The following is a 23,926-nucleotide window of genomic DNA, read 5'->3' as shown; positions in this document are numbered from 1 at the left end:
TGGCCGCGTGAAATTGAATTTATGTCATCAGTTTTATGAAACCGATTTTAGCTAATTCGATATTATCCCATAGTGTAGACATGGCCTGAGGAAGGGAAGTATTATCCCCATTTTACAGAAGTGGAACCAAGGCACAGAATAGATAAAGTTTTTGCCAAATGTCTCACAGGGACTTTGTGGAAGGTCCAGCAATTGAAACCTAAACTCTGGAACATTAGCCTGACATCTTAATCACAAGTTCATTCTTTTTCCTTTTCCTAAAATTTTTCCCATATCTTTTAACTATTTCAAGTATTAATCAGAAAACTTTAAACTATTTTCACTCAACCATATTCACTGAACTGAGACAATTTGGTAGATTGGCCATCGCCCTTCCCTTATATCTTGAGAGAAATTCTGTATGATCCAAGAGTCAACTAAATATTACTTTTATTTTCCAATAGCAGCACATTCATAACATGAACACATACTACCAACATCCCCACCTTCTGAGCCAAAATCCTGATAAAATCTCTACTGATGGAAATATACAGATAACAGTTCCGTTACTGCATAGCTGATCCCAGAAAACTTACCTTTGCTTAAGAGCAGCCATGCTACTTCCTCGCAATCACCTTCCATTTGTACCACACAAAAGCCAACAAACAACTCAATATCTTCCTGAATGGACACAAATCGGCCCACGACCAAAGACATGTGCATCTAGGACAGTAGTTTTCAAACTGTGGGTCGGGACAATAGATACTCAGCTGAATGAAGCCATGCATATAACAACAGGTACCAAGTAGGGCTGTCGATTAATCACAGATAACTCATGCGATTAACTCAAAAAAATTAATCATGATTAATCGCAGTTTTAATTGCCCTGTTAAATAGAATACCAATTGAAATTTATTAAATATCTTGGATATTTTACTACATTTTCATATATATTGTATTCTGTGTTGTAACTGAAATCAAAGTGTATATTATTTTTATTATAAATATTTGTGCTGTAAAAATGATAAATCTCATACAAGTACCGCAGTGCAATCTCTTTGTCATGAAAGTGTAGTTTTTGTGTGTTACATAATTGCACTCAAAAACAAAACAATGTAAAAACTTCAGAGCCTACAAGTGCTAAGAGAAACGAGTTTGTTTACATTTACAGGAGATACTGCTGACCTCTTATTCACAATGTCACCAGAAAGTGAGAACAGGCAATTTGCACAGCACTTTTGTTGTTGGCATTGCAAGGTCTTTATGTGCCAGATATGCTAAATATTCATATGCCCCTTCACGCTTCGGCCACCATTCCAGAGGACATACTTCCATGCTGATGCCACTTGCTAAAAAAATAATGCATTAATTAAATTTGTGACTGAACGCCTCAGGGGAGAACTGAATGACTCTTGCTCTGTTTTACCCGTGTTCTACCACATATTTCACGTTATAGAAGTCTCGCATGATGACCCAGCACATTATTCATTTTAAGAACACTTTCACTGCAGATCTGACAAAATGCAAAGAAGATATCAGTATGAGATTTCTACAGAGAGCTACAGCACTCGACCCAAGTGTTAGAATGGGTTCCTGTCTGCATCCTGTATCACTTGCCATACCGGTATTGCCCTGGCCTCTTCTTTTGTCATTCAGTATTGGACCCATTCTACAACAATATGCATTACCTCACCTTTTGGGGGCAAAGCCAGACTTTTTGGCACCTGCTCCCCTATTTGGTGTAAACATTGCTTGTGCCAATCAGAGGCGAACACACACAGGTTTTGGGGTCTGTCCACTATGACACTTCTGTGATGTCATAGTGGGTATTTTAGGGGTTGCCCTGCCATGTGCAGGCAGAGAGAGGAGAAAACGTGTCCCGTGTATCCCGTGTATGCCGTGTATGCCGTAACCGAGCCTGATCACCTCGAAGCCTCTCTCTCAGCTCACGTGTTTCAAATAGAGCTTCTACGTTTGCCGGTCGTGATGTGTTGGTTTGTATTTGTAAGTATCAGTTATTACTAAATGCTGCATTTTGTTTGTAAATATTGTTAGTAGATATTTTAGGCATTGTGTGTTTTAGGTTTTGTTAACTCTATTAGCTAATCATAAGCTGCTCTCTTACCCCTTGTAACTATCCCCAATAAAATTTTAAATTGATTGATTTTATGTGTGTGTGTGTGTGTCTGCAGTCTGCCTCGTGACCCATACTCTCCTTGCATCTCTTACCTATATAGTCTGTTGCCACGTGCAGCCTGGTAAATAACAGGCCTGCATTTTTTTTTGCCCCTGCAAATACGTGGCAATCTACACCAAGGTTTAAGAATCTGAAGTGCCTTCCAAAATCTCAAAGGGATGAGGTGTGGAGCACGCTTTCAGAAGTCTTAAAAAAAAACCCAACACTCTGATGTGAAAACTACACAACCTGAACCACCAAAAAAGAAAAATCAGCCTTTTGCTGGTGGTATCTGACTCAGATTATGAAAATGAACATGCGTTGGTCCGCACTGCTTTGGACTGTTATAGAGCAGAACCTGTCATCGGTATGGATGCATGTCCCCTGGAAAGGTGATTGAAGCATGAAAGGACATATGAATCTTTCGTACATCTGGCACGTAAATACCTTGCTATGCTGGCTACAACAGTGCCATGAGAACGCTTGTTCTCACTATCAGGTGACATTGTAAACAAAAAGTGGGCAGCATTATCTCCTGCAAATGTAAACAAACTTGTCTGAGCAACTGGCTGAACAAGAAGTAGGACTGAGTAGACTTGCATGCTCTAAAATTTTACATTGTTTTATTTTTGAATGCATTATTTTGTACATAATTCTACATTTGTAATTCAACTTTCATGACAAAGAAATTATACTACAGTACTTGTATTAGGTGAATTAAAAAAAACTCTTGTTTTTTTACAGGGAAAATACTTGAAATAAAGAATAATTATAAAGTGAGCACTGTACACTTTGTATTCTGTGTTGTAACTGAAATCAATATATTTGAAAATGTAGAAAGCATCCAAAAATATTTAAATAAATGGTATTCTATTATTGCTTAATTGCGCAATTACTCTTTTGAATCACTTGACAGCCCTAGTACCAAGAGAATGATCAACCTGGCCTGGCTGCCTGTCCGGTCCAACATCATCATCTTGCAGAATCTGCTCCTTAAGGAGCAAAACAGCCACATCTACCCCTGATTACAGATTAGCTTAATCCACTGACCCATCATCTCAGCTCAATTCCCCTAAGGAACCTTGATATCACCTCCAGGTGGCACTGTAGCTGACAAAAGCAAGCTTCAAACATTGATAGTGTCTATCTCATGACAGATCCAACAGTCCAGCCCCTAGTTTTGACATTCCATGCCATTTTTGGGTAAAGCTCAAATCACCTGTAGAATGATCAGATATGCTGACCATGACCATGGTCTGACCTTAAGAGCCTCTCCATGCCAACTGGCAGAGACCCATTATTTTGTAATTCCTATCAGACCTGACATACTCACTCCACCTATCACATTGCTATAATTTATCTGAAAAGAGTACCATGCGAAGTATCAAATGAAAGCTGGTGACACATCAGTCATTAATATCATTACATGATGTATGTATACATGGAGTGTAAAGAGTTGTATGTGTACTGGAAATATGTTACTAAAATTTGATTTGGGAGCAGAGTTGATAAACAAATTTGTCCTAGACAAAGGAATGTTGATTTGTCTGTTTACATGTGTCTCTAATGTAAATAGAGCATGGTGATGTCAGAGACATTGGACAGTTCCTTTACATAGGAGGTTAACATCCATTATCAGGAGGAAAAGTTGTCAGCACACCAGAAGACACACCGCAGGTCATCCTGACTCTTGAGACAAAGACAATGAACTTTAGGGAATATAAGGAGAAGCAAAAGAGCACTATGTTATTCATCGCTGGGGAGGAGGGAGGGAGGGAGAAAGAGGTCAGCGTTCTTTACATTCCAGGAATGGTGGATCCCCAACTATATAGGGTTGCTGATATTAAAAAGTAGCTGTAGGTGAGAAAACTGCCTCAGACAAGGATTGTAATCTGTTAAATTAAGTTTTAGTCACTAGAAAGCATGATTATATTTTTGTTTTATTTGTAACAATTTACTGTTTCTGTTATCTCTGCTTAGAACCAAATTAATTAGTAAAACTTATTCTTGTTTTATTATAAATTCATCTCAATGCTGTTAAGTGAGGTGTGGATCCTCAGCTCAGCCAAAAGACTGGTGTGTATTCCGTCTCTTTGGCGACACGGGCATCCAGTGGCTGGATGCTGCACAGACACGCTTTTGGACAGTTAGGGAACTGAAGTACATCAAGGGTTAACCTGCAGAGCAAAGTTAGGACTGGCAGAGTGAGGAGGAGTTTGTTTGGCAGGCTAACAGACTGGGGCAGCAGAGAGCACCAAAAATGTGTATACAGAGTATAGTCCCAAAAATATATCTTTTGCTAAAGCAGAAGGGTGACAGTGGCTTACAGTTCCGGTTGCCCTAAAAAAAAGTGTCAAAATGGGGTCTTTGTAACTCCCCCACTTTGTTGCTGTGGCCAATTAGAAGATGTAAGCCACATGCATCAGCAAGGGCTGCCTGGTTCCCTCATGGACTGGCATAATGCCCTCCCATCAGCTATTGAATGGTTAAGACATTTAAACTAACACATCTGAATTGATCATCTATGCAGATGCAATGTTTAAGTTATATATTTTACAGTCATCATCCTAATATCTTATTTTAAGTAGGGAACCTATTTTAAACTTGAGCTGATCCTCTAGAACAGAGCTGGAATAGTAAACACTTGATACGATCCTGGGGAGAAACCTCTCTCTATATTCAAGACTTGACTATCTAAATAAGTGAGGAAAAACGGACCAATTTTGACAACCAGCGACACAATGGAATTGTGTCATATTGATTTTAGCGCTGCTAAGCAAATTTGGCAAATTAAAAACTGATCAAGTTCACCTGGGAAGATGTATTTAATTGTAGAACAAAAATGTGTATGTTGAATGATAGCAATTTTTTAAATCTAAATCTGAAGTAGGTTAGATTTAAGTTTACTATTAGAAGAAAAAGGATTAACAGTGAAAACAAAAAAAGGTGGATTTACGTATAACTATCTATATTCAGGCCCTTCCAAACTTTTAATCCTTATTTTTAAAACATTATCTAAATTTTGAGCTGATTATGAGGGCACAGTTCAAAAATCCAAATGCAGGTTTTTCATGAGTACAGTTTGCTCAGTACTCTTTCACTGACCAATAAGGGTTCCTTCCCATAACTCATTCAGTGATCACTCATTTAAAAAAAAATTTAATCACTCACTAATATTTAGTAGATCATACAGATAGTTACATTTAAAGCTTGCAAAAATAAACCAATTAGTCTAGTACACTTACCATCTGCATGAATCTTGAAACTAAAAGGAGTAAAAAAATTGTAATTTAAATATGCAGTTCAAATTATTTTAAAGAAAAATGGATTCCTGAAAGTATGAAATAAGAACTACTTCTATAAAACAGATACAGACTTACAGTTTCACAAGTAAGACATCTGGTTTCATTAGTTAATGTTCCCTGAAAGATCTCATGAACCCAGGTTGGGTCTGGTGTGCTGTTATTGTTTTCATTGTCGATACTGCCATTAGGTAGACGGCCATTTTGTTTGTCCTGCTTTCTCTCTTCTTGTAAAATATCAGCAATTGTGTTTAAAAGATAGTTTAAGAACTCATGCGCATCCTGCTGCATGTAGTTGTCAAAGAGCTCTAAAACATGAAAATAAAATAACCAACTAATTAAAATTTAGAATAAAAAGTCCAATATAAAACTTTTAAAATGTAAGTTAAAATATAGCATTAGCAGAACTTATTTCATAGACATATGCAATCAATTTTAATCTTAAAAAACAGTGAAAAAAATAAAATTAAAAAAACTTTGGCAGAACAAGGTACTGTATAGATATTTGGATAAATAATACAGATAAGGGATTCTAAGCAGAAGGTTATGATGTAAACATATATGGGAAGAGAAAAGTGTACTTATTGAAAAGGCATTAAGTCCAATACAATGCCTTGAAATAGAGGTAAATATTGATTAGGATGCTATCTCAAAATCTCGTGCCCCCCCCCCCCATATGTACTTGTTACAAACACAAATAAGGTAAAATTGCATTAAAATGATTGCAGAGCACAATCTATTAACATCTAAGGAAGAAGACACCATATACTATAGTTCAATGCCACCATTTACATTCAAACAAGTCCTAAGATGTTAGGCAAAAGTCGACATTGGTCTATGTCAAGAATCATGCATGACTAAGTACTTCTATAACATTACTCATAAAACCTGTATTCCACAAACTTGAAGTCTGGGGATGAGAAAGTGCAGTGGTATATAAGAACAGTCTTTTTATCCCATGTGCTTAGAAACTACCTAGAGTGAACAGGCTCAAAACAAAGCCTTAAAGAACAGGTTTATGCATAGGATGGTTCAGTCAAGCAGACACACAGCTTTGAACAGAGAAACCTTTCCTGACTCTGCCTTCATCAAAGGAAGAATATGACCACTATGGCCTCACAGGCCAAGTCTACGGAGGTGTGAGGTTTTTATTTTTAGTCAGCATCACTGCATTATCATAAGTGCAGCTCCATAGGTGCTAGCTATGATGAAAACACTAGTATAAACAAGGCCCCTACAGATGTCAGTATTTTTAATGAGTATCATCTAACTATTGAAAGCCATTTTAAAAATGGTGGTAGCTGCAGGTCCCTTGCCTACATATGGCTAAAAGGACTTAGCCTAAGACTCAAAGTGGACAGGAGCAGTGACAGGCAATCACCAAACTTGTTCTCCCTTTTTGAGGAGTTGACTCAAAGGAATTGCACATTCTCCTTAATTACTGATTCAAAAAATATTCTGTGCCTGCATAACTAATAATGTAATTCCTCCAATGGGGCTCTATATATTGGTTACACAGCAGAAATTATGTTTATATTAACAAATTATAAGTTGCAACTTGTTCTCAGTCCAAGAATATAGAGCAAATGTTAGCCCATAAGTGAAGGAATGGTACCATAAATAGAAAGACTAACAGAAATAGGTCATCAGTTTAATATGGTGCTAGTAAAAGGATATTCACAGAAGCTTACATTTCTGGAAAGTATATTTAAAAGTTACATGGCTAGTCTATTTCAGGGAGTCTGAAAAGAAAAACATTTGTCTTAAGAGTTGCTAGAATAGGGAAAAATTGCTAGTTTGATTCTAGATCACTAAGAGGGTCTAAGTAAAAAGTGTCACAGATCATCTACAAACCAAGCAGCTTCCAGGCCAAGACACCACTATACTTTTGGGAGTTGAAAATAAACTAACTAGATCCCAGATCAAACCACCCAAAATGACTCTATTTAATTGAATATTTAAATTGAGGTGGCATAACAAATACTGCAAGTTTCCTGAAGGTAAACGGCTTGCGTCAGGTTCTTAGCAGTATTGCATCCAGATTCCAGTGTGGTGCATGTCCAATCAACACTCTGATATTAAGCACAGTGGATCTAATCCCACAGATGTCCTTGCCATTATTTATTTCAAGGATAAGGAGTGATTGGAACAAAAGGAAACAGAACACCTCCACTTGGTTAATGAGAAACTTCAAACTTGAAGCATGTCAGGTTTTAAACTCTTCTCATTACCATACACTGTTTAGTATGCATTTTAATGCAAGAATAGAGTCTAGAAATGATACAGAGGTAAAAGATTCTGAGCACAGAAAGGAGTCTTGATTTGAGAGCTGAGAGGATATAAAAGTCTTTATGAGTGATTGGTCTTACTTGATGAGAGAAGAATCCAGATTGGGTTTTCCTTTCTGTGTCTCCTCTTTCATGTATGTTTGGATTGATACACAATACACCTACTATTCCTAGGAAACTTATTTTTATGAAGAATTCTCCATTGTAGCTATCAAGAAAGTTATTCATGGACATACTTTTTTAAAAAGTTAATTCGTCAGAGTGGTTAATACTTCAGTGTACATAACCACCACCAAGAATCAGCCACCTAGCAAGTCAACAATCATCTCCTATAAGTCTATACCAGGGGTGACCAAACTTACTGAACCTCTGAGCTGCATACAACAATCTTCAGAAGTTCAAGAGCCGGGGCACACCTGCCAGGGCTCGGGACTTCAGTGGGAGCTGGACTGAAGCCCCGAGCTCCAGCAGGCACCTCCCATGAAATACAGAATCTTTTTCACTTCTAAATCCCCATTTGAATAAATCCCAAAGTCAGCAGTGATTAGAAGTTGATGTGTTTGATGAGTGATGTTATAGTATTTTAAGTGTACACATCACAAAACACCATTATAGTTATCACCTTTGCTGGCAGTCTCAGCAGAAGTGCCAAGAGCTAAATGGCATGGAGATTGAACTATTCTCTCACCTCCACAGACAGTCACTCGTCATTAGATTTAAGACTCATTGGTGTGTAGCTTAAGAAAGCTCACACAACACTACTACCTATGCTATAACTGCTCTACTGAAAAGAGATCATCTTCCAGGTCTGAAAAATTTAGCATTTTTCATGAGCAGTAAATTCACTTAAGGCTAGAAATAAATTGTTATGCTATCCTAGAGTAGTTTGTCTTTATTATGCAGTCTTCACAATATTTGAATATGTGAAAAACATTTGGAAATATGGCCCAGGATGGATTATACGGGTATGAAAATTTCTACGATATGAAAGTGTTGCCATATTTAACTTGTATAAACCAAGCAGGGAAGTTTTTATTGAAACATTACCTGTAATTAATTTAAATAAAATGTACAATTTACAAGCATTATTTTATATTTCTTCCAAATCAAGTAGCAGATCTATTAAAGGCTTTAATTATATTTTAACACAGTACATAGAATTATTTCATAAACCATCCTAATCAACAAGCATTACAAATACCAGATAGGAAGTGTTAAATATCTGAAATTATGCATTTCCACAACACTAGGATAAAGTGTTACTGATTTTTAAAGAAGAGTACATTAATCCTAAATAGAAATCTTAAGTCCTAAGTATTATATAAACATGAACTGAACCCAATTTAAGCTATAATCTTCCAGTCAAAGCCTTAACATGGAAAGACAGACCTTCAGGGCTCATTTCACACTTTAATTATTTCATTTAATTATTAATATTCTTACTAATAAGTGACAACATTCTGGAACAACTAAAGGTTTCAAATTATTTGATTTATTTGATGTGAAATAAGAACATAAGAACGGTCATTCTGGGTCAGATCAAAGGTCCATCTAGCCCAGTATCCTGTCTTCCGACAGTGACCAATGCCATGTGCTTCAGAGGAAATGAACAGAACAGGTAATCAAGTGATCCATCCTGTCACCCATTCCCAGCTTCTGGCAAAAGAAAATATGCCTCTGCCCAGTTTCAAACCAGGGCCGTTTTGCGTGTTAGCCAAACATGATAACCACTACACATAAATACAGATGTGAGATAAACATAACACAAAAGCTTTAAAAACAGTGATTTTTAACAAAAATCTACAAATTCCACACTGGCAAAACTGCCTCCAATATTTGCTAAGCACTGACTGAGCTCAGTTCTATATGAGATGGGGAAGAAGGAAAAAAAGAGGAAAAAAAGGAAAAAAAAACAAAACCATGGACCTTGCTTCAGGAAGGCCAAAGTATTTCTCAAATGCGGCCAGCAGGGACTTTTCTTTTGCCCACAGGCTTCTGGGCAGTGATGGAGGGAGGGACAAAGCAGCGGCCCCTCCCCTGGGGCTGCCAGGAGCAGTTGGGCTCTGACCCCCTCAGGATCCACAAACACTGGAAAAGCAGACAGCCGTTGTGAGTTCTCCACCTTCCTGGGGGTGGTAGGGCTGAAGCTGGAAGCCTGAGCCCCAGGTTGGTGGGAGCAGGCTCCATCCCCTGATTACAGGGCTCTGGGCTCATGACTTTCCACCCGCCACCGCACCTCCAGGCTTGAAGTGGTTTCCGTTATATACAGGATTTCAGTGGTTCCCAGCACCCCCACTATAAAAATTGTTCCAGTGCCCCTGCCCACTGCCTCCCTCCCACCTCCCCATCCAAGGTTAAATCTGTCCCCTGGCTTGACAGGGCTGAGTAAGTCTGCTGTGAAAAGTGATATTTGTATGTTTGTTAATATCACTATTCACTGCCTCCCAGCTAGCTAACAAATCTGCTGCTGTGAATAGTGATATTAACAAACATACAAATACCACTTTTCACAGAAGCAGATTTATTAGCTAGCAAATCTAAAAAAGACAAAAACAACCAAAAAGGCAAAAGAAATAAAACAACAACAACAAGAAAAACACCTTATTTGTGTTTCTATTCTGTTTAGGTCCAGTAAAGAATAGAGACAACTGTACATTATTTTTATTATTGAGCCTTAAGGGGAAAAAAAAAAGCCCCCACATAAATAAATTACTATGATTTGGTCATGTATGTGTGCATATTTATTTGTTTTTCCTAAAGTTAATTAAGCATTTTAGGGAAAAAATGTCATAGCTGCCACTGCAATCTGAGGCCACCAAAAAAACTGTTGTGAGAACCCCAGCATATATGTCATCTTTTCTGTCTTTTACAGTACCAAGCATGCTTGTTGTACTTAGCAAATATATTTTACATTAAAAAAATATTTCAACCTTTCAATTTCAGTATTAAGTCACAATTGATGTAATTAGTATACACAGAACAAAAGAAAAATTAAGAAGGTACCATTTTCTTTTCGTAATCTTGTTATAAACTTCTTTGGAGGTATTACTCCGACTTTTTTCTTCTGTGTAGCTATGCTGTGGAAGAGATCAGCTAAGCATGTAAGAAGGTTCTCTTTTTTTCTCGGTTGACTCTTGTATGCTAGGACTTTTTCTCGAAATGGTCGACAAAAATAAAGTGCCTGAAGAACTGAATTGCAGTAGCATGTGTTCCCAAACTATAAAATAAGAAAAAAAAATTATTACCTTGTATTTCTACAGTGATGTAAGATTACAAAAGCTAAATATAAACATACAAGCAAGGGCAGATTTTCCGGAAGGCATATCTTGTTGATTTTCAGATAGTAAAAAATCTCAGGCAACATAAATAATGGGGAGCACTCCAGATAATTTTAACTGATACTAGATTGTGTCTTTGTGTTTGTAATAATTGAGGTATGTATGTGTTATTAATGCTTTACAGTGCTGTGGAACTGTAAAGTATTCAGTAAGTGCTCAGTATTTTCCTAGTGCCAAAAATGTACACAGCACAGTATAAAAAGTAAACTGAAAAAATGAGATTCTCTGCCACATATATCACTCAAAACACCACTCAGTACAATAAAGAAAGAACAGAGTGTAATGTAGTGTTTATGGCTGGAAATCTTCATGGTACAGGTAGGTGGGTCTTCAAGAAAAATGCATGGTCCTGGGCAAGTCTCCCCATCTGTAAAACGGAAACATCATATCTGCCACACATGGATTCTGAGAAATGTAGTCAATACTTGTACAGCATTTTAAAAATGCAAAATACTATTTTCATCATATAAATTGTAAAATCATAGAAATGTAATGCTAGAAGGGTCCTCAAGAGACCATCGAGGTCATCCTCCTGAGCTGAAGCAGGACCATGAATACCTAGAATACCCCTGATAGGTGTTGTCTAACATGCTTTTAAAAACCTCCAGTGAGAAGGATTCCACAAGCTGTCTCGGCAACCTATTCTAGTATTTAACTATCCTTATCATTAGAAAGGCTTTTCTAATATCTAACCTAAACCTCCTTTGCTGCACATTAAGCCAGATACTTCTTGTCCTACCTACTGTGGACATAGAGAACCACTGATCATCATCATTATAGAAGCCCTTACCCTAACTGAAGATTTATCAGCAAACTCCACCTACCTCCTTTTTCTAAAGACTAAATATACTCTATTTCTTTAAATCTTTTCTCATGGGTCATGCTTTCAAAATCTTTTATATTTTTGTTGCTCTCCTCTGGACTCTTTTCAGTTAGTTCATCTCTTTCCTAAAGTGTAGTACCCAAAACTGGATGCACTATTCCAGTTGAGGTCTTACCAGTGACAAGTACAGCACAACAATTACCTCCTATGTCTTACACACAATACTACCGCTAATACATCACGAATATTAGCCTTTTTCCCCCCCAACGGCATCATATTGATGATTCATATTCTATTTGTGATCCACAATAACCCCTAGACCGTTTTCTGCAGCGCTACTGCCTAGCCAGCTATTCCCCATTTTGTATTTGTGCATTTGAATACTTTGCATGTTTTTATTGAATTTCATCTTGTTTATTTCAGACAAATTCTCCAAATTATCAGGTTCTTTGGAATTCTAATCCTGTCCTCTCTAATGCTTGTGACCTCTCTCAGCTTCATGTCATCTACAAATTTTATAAACATATTTTCCTCTCCATTATCAAAGTAATTAATAAAAATGTTATGTATTGGTGCATGTTGGTAGTTTCAAACTATAGGGATGTACTATGATAAAGCCACTAATACAAACAGTTATCTGGGGACAAGATGAGCATGTTCTCAACCCAGAATGGTCTAACAGTTCCTCACTCATTGCTTTGGGAGTATGGGGAAAGCGATTCCTTTGGCAGCTCTCATTTGGGACTGCATGACCAACAAAACCACCTTATACAATGCAGTCAGAAAATTGGAGACCAAAGACAGACATCTGGTTTCCATATTTTCAGTTGATTTCAAGTACATTAATAGAATATATATCTATTGCTAAATGCTTTAAAGAGTCACGGCTCCTACAATTTAGAATATAGGTAATCAGGATGAACAGAGGATGAGAACAAAAACAAAACCAACCCCAATTCCCTACCCCGCAAAGAAGTCCTGTCTCCACCCCAAAGATTATTCTCCAGGAAAGGCTGCTTTCAATAGCTCAAAGTTTTTAATATTACATGAAAGATACTGATCAGTTTATAATCAAGAATATCCAAAACAATTGAATTTTTGTTTAAAAATAAAATGAACATTTTTAATCAATCAGTGAATTTCAAATATACCTTTCAAAATTTCCTACAGAAATCAGGGCAACAAAGGTGTAGATAAAAGGTTTCACAATTTCCAGATTGAAAAAGTACACAAACTGGGACATATTAATTGGGAGAGTAAAACACATAGAAGGGCAGAGAACCAAAATGCAGAGTGAGCAGGAGACATTAAAGCTATGGGCCAAACTGAAAGAAATGGAATTCAATATAAATCAATGTAAAATTATGTAGCTCATGCAGATCCAAGCAGCATTTGGTGCTCTGGTCCATCCAAGGTGAAGGTGCTATATTATATTACTGGTTGTCTTTACAATACCCTCATCACCAAGAAACAAAATTTAAAAACTCTTACATCACTTCAGGCAGTGCTACGTAAGTTCTTCTAATGGGATTCAATTTTCACAATTTGCCAACTGTCAGTTATGTAATTAAATTTTGTTATTGAATAGAATATGCAGAAATTTTTCAGCCTTCCTCTCTTTTTTGGGCTGAATATATTTTGAAAGTTTCAACAAAAACTGCAACTTTTATTTAGGCATTTCCACACTTCTGAGTGCTTTAACACAGCAACTATAGCAGTAAGATTTTTTGTATGTAATTATTTGGATAGACTGTGATAACAACCACAGTATGCTATGTACTTTTCTGTTTTAGGGTACAGTAAACTAAAAAAGTAAAAGGTTAAAGATGAGAAAAATACAAGAAACATGAGAAATAGTTCTGTATTTATTCTAACATATATACATACTGTACCTTTATGAGATGCTTAACTTTTAACATTAAGTTTACAGCAAGTCAGATTTCAATATTTTTTTTCCATTGACATTATATTAGTGTCGTACGCAATTTGCTCCACTTCAGTTCTATCACTTAGTCTTTCAAAGCAAACAAATTATCAGTTGAAACTTACGTTAACTAAACCAAAATAGTGCTCATTGACTGGAAACTGTTCCGGACCAATCTCTCTCTCTAAAGTTGAGGCATTGGCGCCCTGGAAAATAAAACAATGAAATCTTAATACTCACAGGTTCTATGGTTCTATCTATTTATAGTTCTATCTACATCCACAGTGTAAACATGTAGTGTAACTACAGAAGGAAAAATTAATTAAATGGCAGTTTCTACCAGAATATAAGGCCAGCTCTGCAATGGTCAATATGACAAACTGCACACACAAATGGACAGTTACACATCTAACTGGTAGAGTATGCACAAATGAGGCATGCAACTACATACCCACAGTTCTGAAAATCTGCCCCAAATGTCTAATATGAACAACAGTCACTTGTTTAAAAAGAAAAACAGGTGCTCAATTGCTTTTGAAGTAGGATGTATTTATGTGGAGGACTATCAGTCTCTATGCTTGGAATTAACTGCCAACATTCCACAGTGCATATTTAGTCTACCAAAGTAAGTAATCGTTTAAGGCAATTTTAAACCAAACAAATTGAACATACCGGAAAACCATGTCTGACTGAATCTGAACTTTCTGATCCATCAAAATAAATAAAATTAATTAATTAGTTAAAGTTTTGGTCAGGATTTGGTACTTATTCCTAGGCACTCCATAACCTGGGGCTGATCCAGCCAAAACAGGTATGCACAGCTTTCAGGCCAAAAATGCATGGATTTCCTAGACTCTGTAACAACAGTTACGCCTTAGTGAAGTGAAGGCAGGCAAAGAAATGCAAAAAATTAATCTGACTGTAAATCTGCAGAACAGTGGATTAGGTGTCTGCTCTGCCTCCTTCCCAGGGGGTGGTTTTTATGACCCAGCCCAGTCACTGTATACAACAATTAAAATCTTGGCAACGATTAGAGCGAGAACTAACTGAGCATGCTTAGCTAGTCGTATGTAGCCAGCAATACAGAAAAAAGTAGCCATTTTAATTGTTGGTGTTTTTTCTGGCTGACACCTCCAGAATGGAACTTAGTCAGGGAGAAGAATTAAATTGCCACCTTCCCCCCCCCTCCCTGCCCACAGCTCTTAAAGGAAGCAGAACATCTAGCAAGTATTCCTCAGACTACACCCCATTAATATTTTTAAAACTCCCAAAATATAGCATCACCTAACCTCTCTTGCACCAAGACAGACAGGATTATGTTAAATCATTTTACAATCCCTTAAAAGATATCTTTAACTCTGTGTATGTTCTGGTTACTTCACTTTTAATATAATATTTACTGACCTGCACGTCACATGTATTTTTGCATAGCTATAAATAAAGCACACCAAAACAATAAGACATTAGTTCTTTTCTGAGCAACATTTGCACGCATCAAAATGCCTGGAATGTACTATTATACCAGGATTACATTTTACAGAAGTTCGGGAATGCAGATCATCTACAAGGAGCAAAGAGGCTTGTTTGTTTTATTAATATTATAATTCTGCAATCTTCAAACTGGTTTTCTATAAAGTTATATAATCTTGGCCTAATGATCACCATCTCAGCACTAACATGTGGGAGACATTATGGTACAATATGAAGCAGTAAAGGCTGGAACTGCTGCAAACTTTGTAAAATAAGGACAGAATATAATGATGTTGCTTATTTTGATGTTTTGGTGATGTTTTCATCTGACACACTTTTCTGCTGGACTGTCACCCTACTGCTTCCCTCACCTTCAATACACCAGTTCCTGTCAACAAAGGAAGTTAGGTTGGTTTAGCATGATTTGTTCTTAACAAAGCCATTTTGGTTATCACTTATTACCTTATCCTCTAGGTCAGTGGTTTTCAAACTTTTGTACTGGTGACCCCTTTCACACAGCAAGCCTCTGAGTGCGATCCCCTTATAAATTAAGAACACTTTTTTTATATATTTAACATTATAAATGCTGGATGCAAAGTGCAGTCTGGGGTGGAGGCTGACAGATCGCGACCCCCAAGAAGTCCTGACCACCAGTTTGAGAACCTCTGCTCTAGGTGCTTACAATTTAATAATTTGTTTCAGTATCTTTCTGGGTATTGAAGTTATGAAGACTGTGCTTTAATGGCTTGAGTCTTTCTTTTCCCCTTCTTCAAGGATTATAAGCAGAGCTCTGCTATACTTATGGTTCAGATCAACTTCCTGTTTAAAGCTTGACTGTTCCAACTGTTCTAAAACTCTTACAGTTATTCGGATTGCCTTGAAATACGTGCGCCTCAGTGGGTTCAGTGTATGCTCAGTAACACAAATTTGGGGCCATTTGGATAAACTCTCTTTTTGGGAGAGTTGTTTCTTAAAATTGACCTATTCTGGCACACAAAGATCAAACCAGTACTCAGATCACCACATCAGGATCTCTGAAGCTCAAGGGTTACCCCAACAAAGTGCATGGCACACCCCAGCCCTTCTGGGGAAATCAGATTGGAATGTTATTTTAAAAAAAGAGTTTGCTTCTCCAGATAGGCCCACTCCAAGCAGTTCTAGTGCTCACACATCAAATGGATTACACTGTGCACAGGTAGAGAGAGCAGCTAACAATCTGAAAAACTCTCTCTACATCACAGAACCTGTGTGGCTCTGATGGTATGTTACAGTCATCGAATCTGAACACAGGCACTGAGAGTATGAATCCAAAGTAGAGCAGAAATCTGAAATTAAAAGAAGGGATAAAGTTGCTATAATCTGGTTCTGTAAAAGAGTTATTTTCATTCTTGGGAAATGTAATCAGAGTACAACAAAAATTTCAGAAGGCACTGAAACTACTTTTTGAAAAGAAAAACTATGAAAGCAAATGCTTGCTAGGAGGGCAGGATGACTGGGATGAAAGTAGATGGGAATAAGGGGAGAGAACCTGGAGGAGGCGGGCTAGGGGATGGAGGCTAGTGGGGGGCACTGGGAAGGAGATATGAGGGTGAGTGACAGGGGGACTGGAGAAGAATAGGGATAGGAGTGCCTGTCACTCTACATTCCCCTCCTGAGTGTGCTACAATATGGTAGCCCCCAGCCCATCTACAGGGATCTAATCTGCCCCTTCCCTTTCTGGGGAGGGTCTGAGCAACTTGAGACCATTACTCCTTGTTCTGTCATCTGCCACCACTGAAAACAGTCTAGATCCATCCTCTTTGGAACCCACTTTCTCGTAGTTGAAAGCAGCTATCAAATTTCCCCTCTTTCTTCTCTTCTGCAGACTAAACAATCCCAGTTCCCTCAGCCTCTCCTCATAAGTCATGCACTCCAGACCCCTAATCATTTTTGTTGCCCTCCGCTGGATTCTTTCCAATTTTTCCACATCCTTTTTGTAGTGTGGGTCCAAAACTGGACCACACTACCCAGACAAGGCCTCACCAGTTGTTGAATTAGTGGGGAAATGATTACGCTGTAAGGGACATAAAGAAGGTTTATACTAAACATGGGTTATATAAAAAATGATTTATTGTTAATTGATACTTTATAACTAAAGTTATATTAAAATAATGTGATTCCGAATTTAGCCTCTAACTAGCAAGCCACCGCTGTGTCTGTTGAAGACTGCCAAGAATACTTGTACAATAACTTTTTAAGACAGTTAATTGCTATTAAGTGCCTCTTTCTAAGGCTGAACTTTTGTAGTACACTACTTACTTGTAACGGCACGCTGTGAGCCAAACAGTGCTGTACAGTACACAATAAAAACTTAACAAAAGGGTGGGGTTTTTCTATCGTCACTTTATTTTGAATGAATAAAAGCAGGGATCCTCACATAAATTAGGTAACCCGTAAAGTAAAGAGACAGTGAAATTAAATTGTAATTAACGATAAAGAGTGAATGTGAATGATGCCTATTTAAATGATGACTGAATGGTTAGGGAGTTACCAGCTGAATAAATTCAGTGTCGGCCAAGGTGTCCAAGTGGAACAACCAGATGACTCCCAGGAGGGGAACTGGAATCCACCCAGCCAAGCACCTAACAAAATCCTGACGAATGGAGCCAGCACGCCTGATGATGATCTTGCAACAGCAAGAAGCGACCCACCCCAAGCACCTAACAAAACATCTGAACAAATAGAGCCAGCACCTGCTTGATTGATTGGCAACAGCAGAATGAAACAACTCCCATGAACTAACATAGGAAAAATCCCTATAAACTGGACTCTGAAGACTGAGGACTTTGAGTCTATGGTTCTGCTGCCAGCCTCCAGGAGCATCAGGTGCCACCTGACCCCGGATTCGGCTCCACTCTTGTGTACAGGGTACCTGGCCAGTATTCTGTCACAAGCAACTTTAGGCTGGTACACTATAATATCTATACAGAACTTGTATGAATGATTGTGTGAATGGATATATAGAAATAAGTAGCCAAACAACGTTGTTTGCTGTTATCTTTTATTTATTATGGTATTTACAATAAATGTGACAAATATCTTGTCCCCTTTTAATAAGATCCTGCTAGTTTTATTGGTATAAACACGCCTTTGATCTGCTGGCAATGCCCGTATTTATACAGCCCAAAACGCCATAAGCCTTCTTGGCAACAAGGGCACACGTCGACTCATATCCAGCTTCTCGTCCACTGTAACCTCTAGGTCCTTTCTGCAGAACTGCTGCCTAGCCATTCAGTCCCTAGTCAAGTGCGGGACTCTGCACTTGTCCTTGTTGAACCTCATCATGTTCTTTTGGCCCAATCCTCTAATTTGTCTAGGTCCCTCTGTATCCTATCCCTACCCTCCAGCATACCTACCACTCTTCCCAGTTTAGTGTCATCTGCAAACCTGCTGAGAGTGCAGTCCACGCCATCCTCCAAATCATTAATGAAGTAGTTCACATATTTAGAGCTATTATTACAGGATACACACATCTCATTGAGATATTCTCATCTCTTTGAGCCTCTCTCACCAGCCTTGTTAGGAACTACACATTTCAAAAAATTTCAGACTAAACATTTCAAAGCATGACCATTATCAACACTCCACTGTAACAAAATAGCACTTAGAGAAGCACTCAGATATCACATAACTGTGTAGGTTAGTGGAAATACCACTAGACTGGCCTAGATGATCTTGGGCAAGCCACATCACTTCTCTGTGCCTCAGTTTCCTATGTGTAAAATGGAGATAATAAGAACATAAGAATGGCCATACTAGGTCAGAAAAAAGGTCCATTTAGTCCAATATCCTGTCTTCTGCCAATGGCCAATGCCATGTGTCCCAGAGAGAATGAACAGAACAGGGAATCATCAAATGATCCATTCCCTGTCGCTCATTCCCAGCTTCTGGCAAACAGAGGATTGGAACACCCTCCCTGCCCATCATGGCCAATACCAATTGATGGACCCATACTCTATGAACTTATCTAGTTCTTTTTTGAACTCTGTTATAGTCTTGGCATTCACAACATCCTCTGACAAAGCTTCCACAGACTGACTGTGCATTGTGTGAAGAAATACTTTTTTATTTGTTTTCAACTTGCCAATTATTAATTTCATTTGGTGACTCCTAGTTCTTGTGTTATGAGAAGGAGTAAACAACACTTCCTTATTTACTTTCTCCACACCAGTCATGATTTTATAGACCTCTATTATATCCTCCCTTAGTCATCTCTTTTCCAAGCTGAAAAGTCAGTCTTATTATTCTCTGCTCAAACGGAAGGCCTTCCATACCCCTAAATCATTTTTGTTGCCCTTTTCTGAACGGTCTCCAATTCCAATATATCTTTTTTGAGATGAGGCGCACACAGTATTCAAGATGTGGGTGTACCATTGATTTATATAGAAGCAATATGATATTTTATGTCTTACTATCTCTCTCTTAATGATGTCCAACATTCTGTTGGCTTTTTGACTGCAGCTGCACATTGAGTGGACTTTTTTTTTTAAGGGAACTATCCACAATGACTCCAAGATCTCTTTCTTGAGTGGTAACAGCTAATTTAGATCCCATCATTTTATACTGAATTTCATCTACCATTTCGTTGCCCCATTACCTAGTTTTGAGAGATACTTTTGTAGCTCTACACAGTCTGCCTGGGACTTAACTATTTGAAGTAATTTTGTATCATCTGCAAATTTTCCCACCTCGTTTACTCCTTTTTCCATATTATTTATGGATCTGTTGAACTGAGAACGTGGGGGACACCATTATTTACCTTTCTCCATTCTGAAAACTGACCATTTATTCTTACCCCCAGTTACCAGTCCCTGAGACGACCTTCCCTCTTATCCCATGACAGATTACTTTGCTTAAGAGCCTTTGGTGAGGGACCTTGTCAAAGGCTTTTTGAAAATCGAAGTATGCTATAGCCACTGGATCCCCCTTGTCCACATGCTTGTTGACCCCCCGCAAAGAATTCTAGTAGATTGGTGAGGCATGATTTCCCTTTACAAAAACCACATTGACTCTTCCCTAACAAATTGTGTTCATCTATGTGTCTGACAATTTTGTTCTTTACTATAGTTCCAACCAGTTTGCCCGATACTGAAGTCATGCTTACTGGCCTGTAATTGCCGGGATTATCTCTGGAGCCCTTTTTAAAAATTGGTATCACATTAGCTATCCTCCCATCATTTGGTACAGAAGCTGATTTAAATAATAGGTTATAGTTTTGCAATTTCACCCAAGAGTTCTGAAAGAACTCAAATGTGAATACCATCTGGTCCTGGTGACTTATTACTTCTAAAACCTCCTCTAATGAACCTCAATCAGGGACAGTGCCTCAGATTTGTCACCTAAAAAGAATGGCGCAAGTTGGGAATTTTCCTCACATCCTCAGCCGTGAAGACCGAGGCAAAGAATTGATTTAGTTTCTCTGCAATAGCCTTATCGTTCTTGAGTGTTCCTTTAGCATCTCCTTTAGCATTTCCACTGGCTTAGCAAGCTTACTGCCTCTGATGTACTTCGAAAAAGAAAATTGCTATTACTTTTTGAGGGTTTGGCTAGCCTGTTCTTCAAATTCTTTTTTGGCCTTCCTAATTATATTTTTACACATTTGCCAGAGTTTATACTCCTTTCTATTTTCTTCACTGGGATTTAACTTCTTTTTAAAGGATGCCTTTTTGCCTCTCACTGCTTCTTTTGCCTCTCACTGCTTCTTTTACTTTGTTGTTTAGCCACAGTTGCACTTTTTTGGTTCTCTATGCTTTTTTAATTCGGGGTATACATTTAAGTTGAGCCTCTATTATGGGGTCTTTAAAAAGTTTCCATGTAGCTTTTGCAGGGATTTCACTTTTTGCGCTGTACCTTTTAATTTCTGTTTCACTATCGTCCTCATTTTTCATAGAATCATAGACTATCAGGGGGTGGAAGGGACCTCAGGAGGTCATCTAGTCCAACCCCCTGCTCAAATCAGGACCAATTCCCAGACAGATTTTTACCCCAGATCCCTAAATGGCCACCCGCAAAGACTGAACTCACAACTGTGGGGTTAGCAGGCCAATGCTCAAATCACTGAGGTATCCCTCCCTCCGATTTTTGTGTAGTCCCCCTTTCCGAAATTAAATGCTACAGTGTTGGGATGCTGTGATGTTCTCCCCACCAGATCCTATCCTCCACTTACGACTAAATCAAGAATTGCCTCTCCTCTTGTGGAGCAAGAAGCAGCCATTTAAGATGTCAACAAACTATCTCTGCATCCCATCCTGAGGTGACGTACCCAGTCAATATGGGGATAACTGAAATCCCCCATTATTATTGAGTTTTTTATTTTAATAGTCTCTCTAATCTCCTTGAGCATTTCACAGAAACTATCACCATCCTGGTCAGGTAGTCGGTAATATATCCCCACTACTATATTCTTATTATTAGAGCATCGAATTACTATCCATAGAGATTCTATAGTACAGTTTGGTTGATAAAAAATTTTTTACTTCATTTTATTCTGCACTTTCTTTCACATAAAGTGCCACTCCCCCACCAGCAAGACCTGTTCTGTCCTTCCGATATATTTTGTACCCTGTTATTACTGTGTTCCACTGATTACCTCATTCCACCAAGATTCTCTGATGCCTATTATATCAATATACTCATTTAATAGGAGGCACTCTAGCTCACCCATCTTCTTATTTAGATTTGTAGCACTGGTATATAAGCACTTAAAAAAAATTGTCACTTTTTAGCAGTCTGCCATTACGTGATGTAATTAAATGGGACTTTTTTTTCATTTGACTGTTTCTCATCAGATCTCACCTGAATTTTATCATCTACCATCCTCTCCTCACTAGGACATACAGAATCTCCATTAATAGATCCTCCCCTAAGGGATGTCTCTATCCGAACGATGTGCTCTTTCGCATATGTCAGCTTTCCCCCAGCTCTTAAAATTAAAAAGGTCATAGAGCAGTTTTCAAACTAAGTGCCAGCAATCCATTTTGGTTTAGGTGGAACCCATCCTTCCTGTACAGGTTCCCTTTTTTCCAAAAGTTTCACCAGTTCCCAATAAATCTAAACCCCTCCTCCCTACACCATCATCTCATCCATGCATTAAGACCCTGCAGTTCTGCCTGTGTAACTGGCCCTGCGCATGGAACTGGAAGCATTTCAGAGAAAGCTGCCATGGAGGTCCTGGACTTCTATCTCTTACTTAGCAGCCTAAATTTGGCCTCCAGCCTCAGGGTAAAGTTCTTTGAGATCTACTCATAGACTTTAAGGTCAGAAGGGACCATTATCTAGTCTGACCTCCTGCACAAAGCAGGCCACAGAATCCTACCCATCTACTTTTACAACAAATCCCTACTGATAAAAGCATTATATAAAAGTTAGAATTACCTAGCCACAGTAACGTTTCAACTATAAATCTAGATGAGAACTGCAACTACCTAAATGGCCAATAACTCCTACCAACATTTATCTTCCTGTTTAAAAAAAAAATAGGAAATTCAACTTTATTAATGCAGAGATAAGTAAAGGACAACTGCTACCTACACCTGCCTTATATTCAAACACTTAACCTACTTCCCAGACAGAGTACTCCACCAGTAAATTTAACAACTATTTCATACCCTTTTACAACCCCTTCAATACTTACACACAGGATCCTGCCTAAACCTATACTTTCCCTCTATCCATAATTAAATCCACAGGGTGCCCTCACATTGCACCTCACTACTGACAACACCCATGGCAAGAAAACCTCAGAGCCCTGCTTCTGACACAACCTATACCAGTCTGGATCATTTTGATCCAGACTGGAACTTCAAGGAATATATGCACCTCTTTCATTTGATCACTCACAGGAATTCAGACCAAGATGTCCTCATATCATAAAATACACCCACTACCAACCTGCCCCCATCTACTGACTCCATGATCAGTAAATCTACCCTAAGACCCTGAAAGCAGCTAGCGCACATGCAGATAATTCCTAGTGGCTACTGTCAGCTCCAGGAAGCAGAATTAAGGTTGTGTGTGTATATACCTTAACTCTGTACTCCTGGTTTTCAGAAATTTGAGTTTTGCTGAACATACTGTTCTGGAAGGGCATGAGCTACCACCGGGCAACCGTAACTCCATGTTAATGAATTTTTTGCCATTTATAAGTACTATGTTTGCCCCTCTCCAGTCCTCAGACATCACTCAGCTTCTATGCATTCTCAAAGATAATCGCTAATGTTTCAGGATACTAGGCTAGATGAACCTTTATGGCTGTTCCTATGTTCAGTGTTGTGTGTTTGGAGGGAGGAGTTTATTTTACAGCATGAGTCTTGTGGTATTTGATGTCTTTCCTAGATTCCCACCTTCTAGAGCCAAATGAAAATGCGAGAGTCTCCTTTTTTCCGCTGGAGATGGGACACTGGGTGTGAAGGGTTCTGGATTACTACAGTGAATTCTTTCCCAGGTGTGGTGTCTGCATGGTGGATCTCGCCAACCAGCTTAGGGTTTAACTGAAGGAATTTCCCCCTAAGTCAGATTTACAGAGACCTGGGGGGTGGGGAGGGTTCATCTTCCTCTGCAGCATGGGGCACGAGTCACTTGTTGGTTT

General features: G+C 38.4%; 1 protein-coding gene across 2 annotated transcripts in view; it reads right to left on the bottom strand.

The window, feature by feature from the left end:
* The window catches only part of USP12 (ubiquitin specific peptidase 12), a 75,253-nt gene that overhangs the window by 31,776 nt on the left and 19,551 nt on the right, over positions 1-23,926 (bottom strand). Inside the window, exons 2-4 of one of the 2 annotated variants that reach the window (XM_032765319.2) lie at positions 13,956-14,036; positions 10,749-10,962; positions 5,536-5,765 (exon numbers count right to left, since the gene is read on the bottom strand). In XM_032765319.2, coding sequence (XP_032621210.1) covers positions 5,536-5,765; positions 10,749-10,962; positions 13,956-14,036 — 525 coding nt within the window. Of the gene's footprint in view, positions 1-5,535; positions 5,766-10,748; positions 10,963-11,324; positions 11,387-13,955; positions 14,037-23,926 lie in introns of those variants that run through there. The other variant, XM_075061655.1, reaches the window with a different exon arrangement.

Source organism: Chelonoidis abingdonii, chromosome 1, assembly GCF_003597395.2.
Source record: "Chelonoidis abingdonii isolate Lonesome George chromosome 1, CheloAbing_2.0, whole genome shotgun sequence".
In the NCBI taxonomy this organism is placed as follows: Eukaryota; Metazoa; Chordata; order Testudines; family Testudinidae; genus Chelonoidis; species Chelonoidis abingdonii.
Note: the sequence above shows the minus strand (reverse complement) of the source record. Positions and strands in the feature narration are given on the sequence as shown.